Source organism: Melanostigma gelatinosum (genome assembly GCF_949748355.1).
Source record: "Melanostigma gelatinosum genome assembly, chromosome: 15".
NCBI lineage: Eukaryota > Metazoa > Chordata > Actinopteri > Perciformes > Zoarcidae > Melanostigma > Melanostigma gelatinosum.
Window position 1 is genome coordinate 4,999,389 of NC_136648.1, and position 16,683 is coordinate 5,016,071.

Below are 16,683 nucleotides of genomic sequence, written 5' to 3' on the forward strand. Positions count from 1 at the left end.
ATCTGCATACAGGAGGCGTTCACGAGCTTCTCTAAAAGCTCCGAGATTACATCACTTCAGTTACACCCGGTACCCATGTAGGCTCATATACTGTGTAGCAAAAGTGTTGCGTGTTACTTAGATTTATTGACAATTGTATCGAAAATATCTTCTCACACATGTAAGCTCCACATTGGCTAGTTTACAAATGTGATTGATACCAGATAGAGTTAAATAGCAAAATAAAAGATGTCATTCTAGTTTCGGTAACAAAAAACATTAGTGTGGTATCGATGCAATTTGAATAACCGGCCCTTGTGTCTACATTCTGTTTCATATGGAAATATTTCAAACTACACAAGCATTGCATCAGAGAAACCCATTTGCAATGTGAAGACGAAATGTGCAAAAAATACACACAAAATGCAGAAATAAAATGCAGAAATGTGAAATAAAACGTAAAAGTATTTTTGCCTTCATAAAAATGCAAAACAATAATATCAACATCACAGTTTGATGCAGCCTTCATCCGCTCCACCTTTACATCTCAACTATTCATGCATGCTCTACCTGTACATCACATGCTCCCGTTTCTCAAGAGTATTTACCTCCGCATGAAGTAATCCAAATGTTTCCGACAACACCCAAAGGGAACATCACTTACAGGTCAAACAAAGCATCTTAAACAAACGGGAACACGCCCTGAGAGTTCATGTGGCACAAATCCTCACTGTGAAATCACCTGTTGCATAATGAGCCATGTTCCTGCCAATCAAAAGAGCTTCAACATCTCACCTGGTTTTTGCAGTCGGGGAAGAATCAAGATCTGAAAAGCTTTGTCTCCCTTCTGGCTTTGTGATGGCTGTCGACTCACCTGGGAGTGGGAGGTGGCCAGTTTGAGGTCTACCTGTGTCTGTGGGAGCGGAAGAAACGCGTCTCCACAGGCGGCGTGACTCTGACTCATCAGTGTCACAGGTGTCAGCAACATGTTAAGAAAACCACAAACGTGATGGGAGCTGGTCTTAAAATAGAAAACTAAACTGCACTAGTCATCTTGGCAGGAGCCCAAACACTGACACTTTGTGAAATCATCAGAAAGTGAGAGAGACAATATTTTATTAATAATATTATTAGTCATCAATCTGAAAATATTACATCTCCACATGGTATATACACTGTTCAGTGCATTTAGAAAGTATTCAGACATGTTGGCTCAGGTTTTGCTCTCATGTGCATTGGCAGCCATGAGTCATATAAACAGGTGTGTTCCTTTCCAAATCATGCCCATCAATTTAATTTGCCACAGGTGAAGACTCCAATCAAAGTGCAGAAACATGTAAAAGCTGACCAGGAGAAATATTAAAGGGAAACCTGAGTTTGTATTCTTTGTTTATTTGGTAACTTAAAACAGTTCCATTAGAAAGAGCAACTTAACACGGGCTGAAGATCTGTTCTTTCTTTGACCTCCACTGGTTTGTCGTCTGCGTCTGGCCCTGCTGCAGTGATGCAGTAGTGTACTCCAGGGTGTGGTCAGTACACTGTGATGTCACTGTTGGGTGTTGGTTACAAGTGTAATCAGGTGGGCTCCAAAGCCCACCCTGCACAGCGCAGCTTTATTCTGGTTGGGTGTAGTTTCCACTGCATTTCTATTTGCCACACAAAACAGCACATGCTGCTTATGTCAACGTGGATCGACATGACTGTTTATTCATCATGGAAATTAAGAAAAGTAAACAATGCTGAAGGTGACTGACTATTATTTTGATCTTTGCTATTAACTGAGCAAATACAACTCAGTTAGTGCACAGGAGTCAGAGAAAGGAACTTAATTAAGTTCTTGCTTGCATGCAGAGATTTTACAAAACAGATTGACAAAAAAATGTTTCTTTGACCTTTAATTAACAATTTTACATTCATTACAGTTTTACGATATATTGCACATAAAGATTTAGTGTCGAATGAACAACTCCACCTAGAAAAATAAATATTAGGTTCATTAAACAATCCACAGAACCGACATCAGCGCCTACAGCACAGCCTGCACATCAAACCCTGACTTCAGAAATCAGTCTTTAAAATATCAATGCAATAAAAAAAAGAAAGGAGAAGGCAAACCGGAGAAGTTGACACAATCCTTGCTGGTTTTTACAGCGCTGTGTCATTCCAGTTATCGACGTAGAGACTTTTACACCTCGAAACCATCGAATCGGACAGAAGACGTGGTAGAAACCTTTGACTTGACTCGGCGGAGTATTGAAAGAAAAAGGGGACCATCATATTCTCCTGACAGCTTTTTATGTTTGTGTCTTACTTATGTTGACCGAGCTGTTCCAAGTGTTTACGGAGTACAGATTACACATCATGAAATTAAAACAGGTGGATCCACAACAACCGATTCTCATGTAGTGATTAGTCGTAAATATTTACACCCAGTAACTGACAGGTGTAACAGCTGCTTAGCTCATGTAAGCTCGTTAACATGTGACCAGTTTAGAGGAGGGCTTTTAGAGATAAGAGGACATTTGGTTCACAAACCTGACCTGACACTAGATGAAAATCACATGTAATAATGTTGTTAAGTGTTAAGAAACATAGTAAACCATGAATTACAAAAAAAAAAGGGGGGAAAACCCAATACTAAATTACCAAATAAAGTCGGCTAGGTTAGCATAATCAGATATTTCCCACTCATCCTTAAATGCAAAATACGACTAACTCTAAAACACATGAATGCACATGTGACTAAAACAAACTCGCGCAAACATTGACGGAGGATTGGCAGTTCAGATCAACATATCACTCGTTCCCTAAAACTGTGATTAAGGTGCTTGTGACTTCTAGCAGGTGTTTCCTAACACATTAGTCTTTACTAGCTAAGACATTCCTGAAGTTTTAATGGTGCAACCCCGATTTAGTGAATCACTAGTGTGATAGACAGAAGCTACATATTTACAAACTGCTGGTGCAACCCCATCCTGCTTCTTAAGCAACATAATTGTGTAAAAACAATCTAAAACAAAGGTTTATATTACATTTTTTTAAAAACAAGACTGATGTCATGAAGACTAATAGTGTATTTCTAAGGTTGTTTAAATAATAAAGGCACTCGTCTCTTAAGCACATACACAATCTCTACACCTGATAAGTGTTTCAATATGAACCAGCACACTGATACAACTCTAAGAAACACTTTCAAGTCCAAATGATCAAATCTAGAAAGTACTTTGTAAATTTTTTTTTACTTAATCTAAAACTGTACTGTCCAAATACATGATGCAGTTAAAGCTTTGAAGCCCATTTTCTTAAAGACAACATGGCAGTTTCACACTTTGCACAGCCGCCAGAGAAGCAGATACGATGCTTTATCTACTTCATAGCCTCAGTTCCTCTCAGCGGTGGGGATGCTGTTAAGATTCAAGAAGTCAGGTTCATAAAATAAATGTTCAGAAACTAGTGTATTACATCAAGAATAAAGTTTCCTCATACAAAATAGGCCTGATTGTAGTTTCCTATTTTAAGACGTTGGCACCAACAATGCAGCAGTATGATGGAGTTTTGAGCCGAAAACTTTAAGGCCTTTTTTCAGTTTTTAAAGTTTCTTCAAACATATTCTCGGTTCTCGTAGTCCTTTTTAATGGCTTTTTTAATGCGGTCGATTTCATCCTCACTTGAACTGTCATGTTTGTCCTCTTTCTCTTTGCCGTCGCTCTTCAAAGCAGCCGGACCATTGCCGCCCTCCGTTTCCGGCGCGGTGGCCTGCAGCTCCTCCCGTATACTGTTGAGCTCCACCAGACCGTCGTGCAGCTGCGTGGCCACCTCCCGGATTTTGGCAGCAAACTCTGACTTGGCCCCTTTCTTGAGTTCTTTGGAGTCTTTGGCCACAAAGTAGATGTCCAGACCTACAAAGAGCCCGGTGAGCACACCAGTGGCCATACTGGCGATCTGGACCGCTCTGGCTGCCGTGCTGCCCGCCACGTTGGCGATCTGCACCACACGCATGATCTCATTTGCGCTGATGAGGATGGCCTTCCCTGCCATGGCGCCGTCCTCATAGAAACTGCTACTGAGCACAGGGAAGTCACGGTTGTAGGCGTGTTTTTTCATCTTCATCAGGTCGAACTTCTTCAGGTTCTCGATACCCTGCTTGATGAATTGTAGGCACTTGTTGAGGTCGATCATCTTCTCCTGATAATCCTGCACAATCTTCTCCACCTTCTTGCGGTCCATCGAGTTGTTGACCTGGTTGGAGATGCCGGCACCTGCCGATGTCAGACCGCCTGCCGTGGCGACACCCAATCCCACCGCTGTCACAATCAAGGAGATTCCCATGGTGACCGGGGCCAGAGCGAGGCCGGCGATGGTGGCCACGCCCCCGATGGCGCTGGTAGAGCCGCCGGTGATTTGAGCGATCTTTGTGTTCTTGCTGAACTTGTCCAGGGCGTCCGCGATGCCGTTGAGGTCGATGACGTGCTGCCAGAGGCTCTCAGCGCGCTCCGAGAACAGCTTGTTGAAGACACGGATGCCCTTCTGCACTTTCTCTGCCGTCACAGCAAACGCCCTGAGACGAACAAGTTCAGATTGAAGTTTTTCAACTGTAATTTGTGAGAATACAATTCTATTCTCCTCCGTTATATTGGGGTCACGGAGGACATTTTTAGATGCGGACATCTCAAGACTGAAGCTATAGGCATGGCTAAATACCACCAGAAATAAGTAATATAAGTTTTATATTAACACCCATTTTAGCCGTCACTTACTTGGCCTCTTCTTTTTCTGTCATGTCATCATGTTGAGGCGTGTCCTCCCAAGCTGAGGAAGCGAAAATGTGAAAGAATGATAAAGTTTTCGTAATACATCCAGAACATCTTATTCCGGGGCATTGTTCTGTTGAAACAAGAAACTATTGTCTAAAAGATAATTGTATGCTGCAGCATTAACATTTCCTTTAACTGGCCAAAAGCATGAAACCCAGCACACTAACGTACGTCAACAGGGACGTCCACATACTTTTGGTCGTATGGGGAAAATGGTTGAAGAGGAAACTAAAAGTTGGGCCTTTTTACTGTCAGATCAAATCCAAAAGGAAGCATTTTATTTGTAACTTACACTCCACGTTGTTCCACCACCCCATGAGGTTGTCCACATCCTGGAAGACACAATTTGATTTGTATGGGATTGTTTGTTGATGGTTGCTGTGCAAACGGTTGACAACGAGGCCTCAGATTTGATTGACATGTTACTATGGTGACGAGTTTTGCTTCAGAAACCAACCTGTCTGTCTTCAGGCTGCGATGGGTCAACACGGAGGTCCTCCAGCTGGTCAAACAAGGTTCTATTTCCACCATCATTCTGAAACAACAGAAATAATACGGCTTTAAAATCCTATTCACTCATATCAATACCAAGATCTCTTTTTCCTTTGTAAAGACAAAAAGTCTACTGTGTAGCTTACGTATACGTCAGTGAGATCAAATGACTGAGAAACATAAAGCGCAAGTATTCAAATCAACTTAACAAGTGTCCCATATCCTTTGTTTCACTTTTCGCGCTATACATGCTCAGAAAGAGCCGATCTGATAAAGAGGAAGTGATGGTTAAAAATGATTCTGAACGTACTGCTGTTTTTGCAGAAGTACTCTTCCTCAGATAAGTTGAAAAAGGAAGCAGAAAAACACGTTTGGGCACATTGCAACCTAATCTCATCTCTTATTGAATGGACATGCACAAACACTGTGTGGGGGTAGGTGTCGTATCGAGGGTGGAGGGGGCAAAAAGAACAAGAAACACCTGAGGGGACACCATGGAGACAAATATAAGAAAGAGGTTGTGTGTTTTAGGAACAGGTCTGATGACTGAAACAGACCTTTTGTAATCATGAACCACAATGAGTAAGACTGAAACTCGTCAGTCTGTGGGACAAACACACAGACACTGACAGAAATGTTCAAAGTTGCCCGAGAGGCGACTGGAGAAAAGAGACAAAGTGAGGCAACATCAAATACAATTTCATGTCTCGTTCAGATGACTGATGGGCGTTTTCTGAACTCTACCTCTGCTCCGTCCTGTGCGTTCCTCTGTATTACTTTACCCTGAAACCAATGAACAAACACAAGCACACAGTTTAAGCATTTGAATTATCAACATAATATTTTGGGCTGATATCGTTTCCCCATCAATTCCACGCAGAGAATGTTCTGCAGGAAGAAGTGACCTTATTGGAACAAATGGAAAAGTCTAAATATTAATGCAACTACCTCAGGGATTTCCTCATCAAAAGGTAGCTTTTTGATTTTGACTTTAATAAGCAATGAATAAGCACAGAACAGCCACCACTAAATGCCTGAAATGGGTGGACGTGGATCACAGCGCTTCAAGTCAATCGTGTTACGAAGGCCTGGATCAGTCCACTCAGATTCTACTTCCTCCAGTTCAGCGACATGCAGAAACACACAGTGAATCATCTATTGTCTGGTCTTCAGGATGTAATGGGTGCTCGATGAGCTCAAAGTGCAGTTTTACAGTAGCATTATCCTTGGGAGTACCGGTAATTGTAATTCGGTGGTGTGTTAACAGACATTTGCCTGTGTGGTTGAAACAAATATCAGTCCCACGGGGAGGAAACAAGTTTGGACATGTCCCAATGTTACCTTGACGCGAGGCATGAAGGGATTGTGTCTCTTCGGTTTCTTGATTTTAGTCTAAAAAGAAAAATCAGAATTGCAGTGTTACGCAGAGGAAGCTACAGGTGTGAAAGCTCCTTTAGCAGCAACTGTAAAAGGAAAATGTTGTTCCTGATGACTATCGCACCAAGAACTGTTGATTCAACCAACAAGCATTTAGTTGAAGAAATGAGTTAAAATACCTGTGTTTTGTCTTTGCCCTCTTCATCTTTAGAAGAAGAATCGTTTTCTTCTTCCAGCCCTTCATCATCAGACTGAGCCTGTAAAGTGAAACAGGGATTCTGAGGCGTTGGTGATTAAGGTACAGTGAATGTCTTCATGACGGTTTAGACTCTGTATGAAGAGTAAAATAAAGGAAATACCTTGGCTCCAGCATGTGACATGAACGGATTGTGGTGCTTGTGTTTGTTCACCTTGGTCTGTTAAAAAAAAAAAAAAAAAAAAAAGTCAGTGACAAAGTGTTAAGTGACATGAGAAGCAAAAACTGGAAGAACTGCATTTCATTACAACGGTTGTTGACGTCTGTGCTTAATGTGTGGTACAGTTCAAATACATGTCCCTCTGCAAATGGTTTGTGTCTGTTTCTTCCTTTAAATAGACAAGTAACTGTATATTTTGTTCACTGTACATCAAAAATAACTTCACTATAATCTCACGAGCATCTGACAAAAGAACCTAAACAACTCCTTCACAAGCAGTGGCTCGGAGGGGGACAGCAATTCATGCTGCGCAGCCAAATCTCAAAGTTTCTTCACCAAATATATCTTTATATCATATATGTTTACAAAATAATGCAAAAGGATCAGGAGCTGTAACAACCTGAACAGCTTCTTAACAACAACCATGCGCTTTCATAAACCTCACACCGACAATAGTGTGGTGGTGACACAAGTCATTCGCATGGCATGAAAGAAGTAATGAGGAGGAAGCTCAACAACAAGGAGGAACTACAACAATCAGGTCCTGGCACAATACCTGCCGCAGTGACCTGCATGTGGGTTCATAACACAGACAATTTAAAAGACTCACAAATACATACATACTAAAGGTCGCTCTCTGTTCTATACCAATCAGTGTGTGTGCCGATCAGTTTTCTGATCTTAAGGCTGCTAATGCTAATTTTAAACTTACCGTTTTGCTTTCTGGAGGTTTCCCCTCGTCTCCCTCTTTGGCTTCGGCCGATTCGTCTTTGAGGCCTTTATCGTCTGGTTGACTCTGCAGCAAATTAAACTCATTACATTTGAATTAAATGTTCAGGATGTTTCAGCAAAGTGTTGTCTAAGTGTGTGCACTGACTGCTACGTGTGCCTCAGAGTGTGTTTGAGTTTGACTGATGAAGGCTTGTGAAACCAAATGTGGATATTATAATATTCAAGCACATCCAATGACCAATATTCTGTCTTGAAATGTGTTCAGGTTTCCTCAGAACTGTATTTATTTTCGGTGGAGATGACTTAAAACTGCTTTTAAATGTTCATTAAAAAAATGTTTTAAACTCACAAAAAATACTTATTATAATAATATAATAATAATAATATTTTACTCCACTAAAAGGTTTAAAACGGTAATAATTAAGTAAGTTGCAACTTCAAAACTAGTTGTAATGTCATAAGATCAAGCTCATACAAACACGTTTTCAACTTTCTAGCTTCAGCAGACGCTTTGAAAAATACGTCATTCTGCACAGTGAAGGTTAAGTGAAGCATCAATAACTGAGCGGGACTTTAAGTTTGAAGTTGTATCTTTGAATCAATATTTAACAAACAGCAACAACTGGTCCAAAATATCAGCAAACCAATAAATGGTTGTAACCCTTGCACTGCGCGTACACGTCAGTACCTGATGGTTTTGTTTCACTGTTCTGTTCAGCTCCTAAAAATGAAACCACAGCAGTTTCTACAGGGCGAATAAACCAGCATCGATACGCATCAGCTCAGAAGAGACGCAAACAGCCGTCAGTCTGTAAACACTGAAGGACTGAACTACCTCTTCTGACGGTCTGGCAGATCTGGAGACCATGTCCTTGTTATCCTGAAGAAGACAAAATAAAGATTGTTTTCCCCCCCGAGAGCGTCACCTATGCTTGCTATCTTGGATCGTTTACAGAAATCCACTGTACCTGATTATCCACAGCTCCTCTTGCTGTTACTTTGTCGTATGTGGACGTCCTCTTCATCTCCTGTGGAGAGATCACAGCCTTAGTGACACGATAGAACAGACAGAAGTCAGAAGAGTCTCACTTGGACCACATGTCACGTAGTTTGGGTTTAACTGCTTGCAAACCTCTTCGGTTGGTCTGGGTGGAGCCGTTGGAGTTTCACTTCTGTCCTTCCTCTCTCGCTGGGTTTTGTTGCTTTTGACCTGACAAGGACACACACACACACACACACACACACACACACACACACAGATTCACACAGTGTGGTGGAGCAGGAGGACAGGGGGGTTTGACTACGAGCAGGCAGGATTGGGAGGTTTTGAGGAGGATGTCCAGGAGAGTGTGAGGGGAGAGGGTATTTTTGACAGAGTTGATCAGCTGTGCCTGTGTGTGTGTGTGTGTGTGTGTGTGTGTGTGTGTGTGTGTGTGTGTGTGTGTGTGTGTGTGTGTGGTCACTGATGACTCGTGAGTGATGCGAAAAATGGACTGACCGGTTTGGGTTTCTCTTCCCCTTGTTTTGCGTTCTCCTTGAGGGCCTGTGTGTCTTCTGTGTCTTTCTGAACAAAGGACATTAAAAATAAGCGATTAAACAACAAAGGACCATATCAGTTATTTGCATATTTAACTTTTGAACTACAAATGATGGATAGTACAATTTACATCTTTGCTGACCACTTTCAAACGCATGCCATACAGTTTCGATGATCAAATTATAATTTGTTTCCTATTATTTCAGCGAACCATTGTTTTTGATGCATCTTTGTACTATATGAGAATCAATATCTCTTTGCGGTTTGGGAAAAACTGCAATACTGGTGGGACTTGTCGTTCAGTTAGCATGATTAGCTTTCTCTGTTGAAACAAATGAGCACAGACGGATGATCAGATGCTAACAGCTAGCTGAGCCTCTTGTTTTCAAACCAGTATGTTACGACTGCAGTGTGCATGCATGGGCACCATCCTTAAAATGGCTCGTCAGTAAACACGAAATATGTCAGATGTCCATGTTTTCCATCTGATGTAATTGAGTTTCATGAGCGACGGTTTTGGCTGGCCTGGGGCACCCTGGTGGCGTAGAGGTAGTTGTCGGGGCTCGTTTGGGTTTGTTCCGTCATCTCTCTACAGTGACCGTGATAAATAAAAGCTGAAATAAATACCCCAAATACTTATAAACCGGTTTTGCATGGTCTTTGCAAAACAAGTTGCAAGACGAGCTGAGTATAGATATTTGAAGCTGTCCCCTGTGACATTTACTAAAGGTATGAGCCCCTCAACAAGACCAGGCAAGACAAGTTAAAGTGGAATGCAGACTGAGCCTGTGAGTAAAAAGATTCTCAAAAACTTAAACCTCGGACTCCTTTGACTTTATAGAGGCAAGACAAAGCGTCTCAGAATGCCTTACATTCACCCACTCACACTAAAGTGGTGTTCGAGCAAGACGCTAAACTCCTGACGGCATCAGTGGACTGTGGTGTGTCGCTGCGTGAATAGGAATCTTCCCGTTCGATCTATTAAACGTCAAAGCACCTGTTTGTTGCCGGATGACTTCTCGCTGCTTGCAGATGGCTCCTCGTCATCGGAGCTCGTCTGCTTCTCATGCTGCAGAGACGACAGAGATCTTTATTTCATGAAAAACACGTACACGACACTCGTTTGATACATCCATTTCTCTCAAAAGATTACAATCTCAACCTTCCTTACTTTGTTTGGAGATCGAAATGGGTTTATCTTTTCCATCGCCTCAGAAAACCTACTCTGAATATGTAACAAAACACAAAAAGGAGGACAAAAAAACAAAATAAGGACCACATGCGTAAATTAAATTTAAGACTGAAACCATCAGACAAAAACTTTTATTATGACTACTCAAAAACCTGTTTGTGACTGGGCTGGCTCTCTTCATTGTCCACTATCTCCTTACAGTCAGAGTCCTTCTCCTGCAGATGGAGCAAATATTTGTTGTAGAAAAGCAATACTCGTACTAGTATGACCAGCTTTACATCATCTGTGGATTACTTCATAGTTTAAAAAAGATATACATCTTCAGGCTTTAATGCGTGATGATGAAATGACAGTACGGCACTTCTTACCTGCTTGTCAGTGTGGAAGGTGCTCTTGATCATCGCACTAAAACCGTTCTGAAATAAGACAGAAACACCTTAAATAAAACGGACCTTCACTTTCACGTCGCAGCAGATCCAAGTCCTAAACATTCAGACAAAAAATCATTTCTTTGAGCCCGTTACTAACGTCAGAAATCTGACGTCTCGGTAGAGTCCAAACTGTTACCAGACGTGAAATTCAGCTACTCTGCCATAACAACCCACCTGCTTGGCTTTGGGCTTCTCTGCAGCAGATGTATTCTCACTTAAGTCTCCCGAGTGTCCGGTCTTCTCCTTCTCCTGTTACAACACAATGCACATTACCAGCATGTAAGTACTGGTGGCCGACGGTGTAACGTACTCGCTGGTGGAGTCATTTATCAGATGCAGCATTAAAACGTGAGATGAAATTACCTGAGATGAGGAGGTGAAAGGATTCTTCAGGACCTTTGCTGGAGCTCCACCCTGACATACAATTCAAAGCGGTTTGAGTTACAAACTGATTTTATCTACCGGTACTGGGTATTCTGTTCGTGTGGATGCATCACAGCTGCAGGTTGAACTCTCACCTTTGACGGCTTCTCTGTGAGGCTGTCACTGCTGGCAGAGAGTTCACTATCCACAGACAGATCATCCTAAACGGAGGGACACATCAAAAAGTAAGAATATAACAACCAGGATAAAAGAAATATCCACCAGTTCACTATACGACTGCAGGTTACTTTTAACGAGCGAGTTCAGAAATGGAAGGGATCTGGCTAAAGATAAAGGAATGTCAAACTATGATCACGGTTTGTTGATGTCATATCTCATACCAAACAATATATCCCGAAAACAGAATCCTTAACTTACCTGAGACTGAGATTTGGCCCCTTTCTTTTTGAACACACCACCAAAGATGCCTCCTTTCTCCTGAGGAAAAGAATATAATGTCATCACATGTACGGTTAGGTTATGATCTTGCAGTGGCTGGCTTTATCAAACCTCACCTTAGTGTTCTCAGACAGATTGTCGTTGCTCCCTGAGAGCTCACTGGGTTCAGACAGACACTCCTGAAGGCAAGGAACGAAAGTCAACCAACATCGATCCTTTTCCTAATAATTCATGGTGACGTAATGGTGAGAGGAATAAGCTGCAGCAATACTCCATGACTCTCACCTGAGATTGTGTCCTCGCTCCAAAAGGCTTTGGCGATTTTTTAAACATCCCACTGAACATCCCTCCCGTTTCCTGGAGGAAGAAAGTCACATGAAAATAGTTTGCAAAATGTTGCCCATAATGGAGGAATTAATTTCCATGTTCACGCCTGGTTTCATATGGACAGGTAGGGAGTTCAAAAAGCCGCCTGTACCCTCATACAAATGCTGACGCATGCAGGATTACCTCACCTTCTCCCAAACTCACTATCCGCTGAGTCGAGTTCAACACAAACAGCTTTACGACAGTCATGCTGTTCCACAATTCAAAGAAACTGCCGTGCACTCAGACCAGAACAAAGATCTGATGTCACATTTCTGACTTGGTTCATGAATAAATATGAAAGAGTCAGGACATTTTTATGTCAAAGAACAGTGCGTCTGTGTTGATCGTGCAAATTCACAGACCAAAGTTGAACTAAAGTGAGTCCAACAGGGCCATCTGCAAAATGCATCGAAACAGGAAAAGCATACTTGAATCAGTCAGACAAACTTTAAACCGCAGTCCTCAAACCTCACCTTAGTGTTGCTATTCACAGAAAGATTGTCTTTGCTGCCCGAGAGCTCGCTGGGTGCAGACAAATCGTCCTGAAGGCAAGAAACAAACGTCTCTTGTTGATGATTATCGTTTTCTAATAATGTAACAAAAGTGAGAAACGTGAGATGCACAACTCTCACCTGAGATTGTGTCCTCGCTCCAAAAGGCTTCGACTTTTTAAACATCCCGCTGAACACCCCTCCTTTCTCCTGGAGAATAACACGTCATATCATAATTATTTAAATAAAAATAAACTTAAATAAAACCAACTGTTTTGTATTTTGAACTGCTGCAGTCGTCAAGTGGACAGGCAGGGATTTAGTGCTTCACACGTGGGCCAGCAGTTCTTCCAAATTGCTGATGCATGCAGGTTGAAGCATGCGCCTCCAAACACACAAAGCAACAAAAACACACCCTCCTCAAACTCACCATCCAGTGAGGCGATCGCTACGCACCTATTGTAGGTTAAACAACACCACCAACATCGTCATTAGTCAACACGGAGGAAGAACTCAATGCTCTTTCAGAATAAAATCTAATTTGATGCGTTTTCTACTTCATTAGTGTTTAATAATCTGAAGCTTTGGAACGATTTTGAGAAATATTTATGCGAGATTAGTTACAGTAATAACATAAACGTTAATTAAATTCAACTTCCAATACTTTGTTGCTATTTCATCATAGTTAGTAAGGAATGTTTTGTGAGCTCACGCAACAATGTTACTGCGAAACATCACATGAATACGTTCTATTCAATGGATCTATTTTTGTTAATATTCTTCATGTTGTATCACATTTGTATTTTAGATTTGTTTTGTATTCGTGTTATTTCGGTATTCATTGTATGAATACTGTATTTCTTCTGTATATATTTCCAGTTGATTGTGGGGGTTTTCCAAGGCATTTAAAAAAATGATTTGACTGAGGAGCCTCACCTTAGTCGTGGTGTTCTCAGACAGACTGTCGTTACTGCCTGTGAACTCGGTGTCCAAAAGATCCTGAAAAACACAACACGTTACATATATATATAGCTGATATATCGCTGGGTGCAGGACACGTTATAGTAGATCATGTTTCACCTGTGAAGGCCTCCGGACATGTCCTAGTTTAGGAGTTCGTTTCAGTAGCCCACCGAACACACCCGATTTTTCCTAAAGACAAAAGTGCAGCGAAAGGTTTAGTTTCAGAGACTAATATTAAAAAAACTAAAATATGGCCGAGCAGAAAGCCGACTCACCTTCGACGACTTGTTGTCTGTTAAGTTGTCACTACTGACAGACAGTTCAGGATTTTGTATTTTGAGGGAGACCTGTAGGAGATTAAAAAAAGCTCGTCACACATTTTTGTTGACAGGAGAAACACACTCCGGTACTCAGGAAAGAAGGTTGAGAGTAATTACAAAAGACTTAGAGAATAAGAAAATAATGTAATATTAGAAACATGTCAGAAAGCAGGTAGAAGACTAATGAACGCAAATAAATTGATTAGAAAAACACATTTTTCAATTTCTGCGACCTCAACCTTTGACTGCACATGCAGTACTAATAAATTAATTAAAAATTTTAATAACTAAGTAATGAATTTTATTATCGATTCATCTGCTGACAACTTTTTCAACTGATTAATTATTAATCATTTAGTCAATACATTTCAGAAAATAGCATAATATAACCAGAGTTGATGGTCCAAAACACAAATATATTTAATATAAAGTGAAATATAAAACAGAGAAAGCATCAAATCATCACATTTAAGAAGCTGAAATATTTGTTGATAAACTAAGAGATTAAATCGACAATTTTTTTTTTTTTAAAGCAACAAGATGTACATCACAGAGGGCCACTACAAACCTCTGGCTGCCAGTCTTTAGCAGCTTTGGGTGTCTTCTTAAACACTCCTTTAAATACGCCTCCTTTCTCCTGAAACAGGAAGGAATAAGTTGGTCTACATGTTAAAAATGTGAAACTAAAACACAACACAGCCCAAAGAATTAACACCCGAGCATCACCTTGGTGCTGTTGTCAGTCAGACTATCGCTGCTCTTTGAAAGTTCACTGCTGACCGATAAACTGTCCTGTAAAGTCAACATGAAGCCCATGTGAGTAGAGGCAGAATCAAATCGTGCAAATCCAATATTACAGTCGGTTATATTCTCAGCTTCTAATCTAAACTGTACATCTTACAAAATAGCATTTGCATATTCAAAGCATAAAATTCTTTAAATTCTTAAAAATGTGCGTAAAATATTCCATTCAATGCGTATGTTCAATGCATCAGTGAATAATGATCACCAGGGCGCTTTCCATGACAAGCGAAAATTAAATAGATTTGATATCAAATTCCAGTTCTAAATTAAAAACATCACCTGTGCTTGGAGAAGTGGTTCAGCAGACTTGGTGGATTTTTTGAACATCCCACCGAATATCGCTGATTTTTGCTGAATGAGAAAAAAAAAAATAGAAAAGGAAAATGAAACTTTCAAAAACTAATTTATGCATCTAAAACATACTCCAGGATAAAAACACTCTTTTGTGGTTTCAGTCAGTGTGACTGAGTAACAGGTTAACAGTCACTCTATCTACAGAGCCACTTAACACAATAACATGTTAATCCGCTGCTTAGAATAATCCGTCATAAATTCAATATTTACCCCTTTCAGCAGTGTTTGTTTCAAAGCTGCAGCGACCCAGTGTTTCATGAAATCACTGAGCCAATGTGACCAATGAAATGATACACCCAATTTAAAAGATGGTCTTCAGTAGGAACGATTGGCTTGTGGCTGAGTGCCTCAAAGTATTAAGAGGATTTATACGTTTGTAAATTAGAATAAATATTGAATAACACCAGCCTTGTTCTTTACTGAAGGGAAACTTGACTTTCATTATTCTTGTTTTGTACAATGGTTAATCATATAACTACTGTGCACTCAAATTAAAGCTGAAAGTCAGCATTTTACCCTCACAGTCATTGTTTAGAGTCAAGTCCATTGATACCAGTGGTGGAGGAAGTTTTCAGATACTTAGTTAAGTAAAAGTAGTGATACCACAGAGTAGAAATACTATTACTTGTAAGAGTCCTGCAATACATACTGACAGTTTCAGTCACAGGGACGTATCCAACAACATTACTCACAGCTACGCCTCCTTCTTCACAATCCAGATCCAGGTCACCGTACCGATCCTGTCAAACAGCAGTAAATGAACGTTACATCTCCAGCTGTGAAGTTCATTTACAGACATTTTCCAAAACCGAACGTTACCGATACAGTTTGTCTCGAGGAAAAGCGACGTAAAGACGAAGGTCGGTCGTGTTTTAAAAGAGCACGTTAAACGTTTACGCACCATCAGAGCTGCTCCGCGTCTGCCCTCGTTGAGTGTTTGGTTATTCAACGTTTAATTCGTCGAAATGTTTCAATCCTGAGCGAGAGTTTCTTTCTGTCCCTGTGATGATACTGTTGTTGTTGTTGTTTTCCCTCACTAACGCTGGGAAGTTAAAGATCCTCCCTCCTCAGTGAAAACAACAAGTGGAAGAGGAAAACAAAGACACCGGCCGAAGAGCAGAGACTTTCCACGGGAGCATTGTGGGTTTTTTCATAAAGCAGACATCACTCAAACCGGTGGATCCAGTTCTTCTTCTTCTTCTTCTTCTTCTTTAACCCGTGCTGTGCGCCAGGTGAGGGCGTCTCCGTCTCACCTGGGAGTCTGACGTCAGCGTGATGCTGCCTTCAAGTGCTGCTCGGAACATTTTTAACCATTACGCACGACATTACGCCGGTGTTTCGGGTTATCCAGCGACCCTGTTAACTGACGACCTTCCGCCAAACGCGTCCGTGATTGTCGTAGTTACTAACGTTCCAGCTGTTGTAAACAGGAAGACAACACTTGGCTGTCCTGGTGAATGCTGCACGGAGTACTTCTACATGACACGTTTACCCAAAACAGCCTCCAAAGACGATTCATGTGTATTTACTAACTTTATCATTTAAAAGGAAGGGCAACTTGCTCCCTTCCTGTTTCAACACACATAAACA

General features: G+C 41.1%; 1 protein-coding gene across 2 annotated transcripts; it reads right to left on the bottom strand.

Annotated features, from left to right (window-relative positions):
- Positions 1-1,859: 1,859 nt before the first annotated feature.
- Positions 1,860-16,230, bottom strand: apol1 (apolipoprotein L, 1). Of its 2 annotated transcripts, XM_079284652.1 has the most exons (33): positions 15,995-16,230; positions 15,786-15,833; positions 15,019-15,090; positions 14,662-14,727; positions 14,504-14,572; positions 13,891-13,962; positions 13,733-13,804; positions 13,589-13,651; positions 12,794-12,862; positions 12,635-12,703; positions 12,078-12,149; positions 11,909-11,971; positions 11,772-11,831; positions 11,489-11,554; positions 11,334-11,384; positions 11,145-11,219; positions 10,908-10,955; positions 10,692-10,754; positions 10,519-10,572; positions 10,345-10,416; positions 9,309-9,374; positions 8,943-9,020; positions 8,779-8,838; positions 8,646-8,690; positions 7,791-7,874; positions 7,022-7,078; positions 6,842-6,919; positions 6,627-6,677; positions 6,030-6,068; positions 5,251-5,328; positions 5,086-5,125; positions 4,737-4,788; positions 1,860-4,537 (listed from the first exon to the last, which is right to left on the bottom strand). In XM_079284652.1, exons 1-33 carry the CDS (start codon positions 15,995-15,997, stop codon positions 3,580-3,582), a joined length of 2,913 nt encoding a protein of 970 aa, XP_079140778.1. In that variant the 5' UTR covers positions 15,998-16,230; the 3' UTR covers positions 1,860-3,579. The 2 variants fall into 2 exon arrangements, with proteins under 2 accessions (XP_079140778.1, XP_079140779.1); XM_079284653.1 differs by lacking the exon at positions 8,646-8,690.
- Positions 16,231-16,683: the final 453 nt, after the last annotated feature.

Coding starts and splice junctions, on each gene's coding strand:
- apol1 (XM_079284652.1), bottom strand. Junction 6,920..7,021: donor TGTCACATGCTGGAGCCAAG/GTATTTCCTTTA, acceptor TTCACTTTACAG/GCTCAGTCTGATGATGAAGG. Junction 5,126..5,250: donor CGCAGCCTGAAGACAGACAG/GTTGGTTTCTGA, acceptor TGTGTCTTCCAG/GATGTGGACAACCTCATGGG.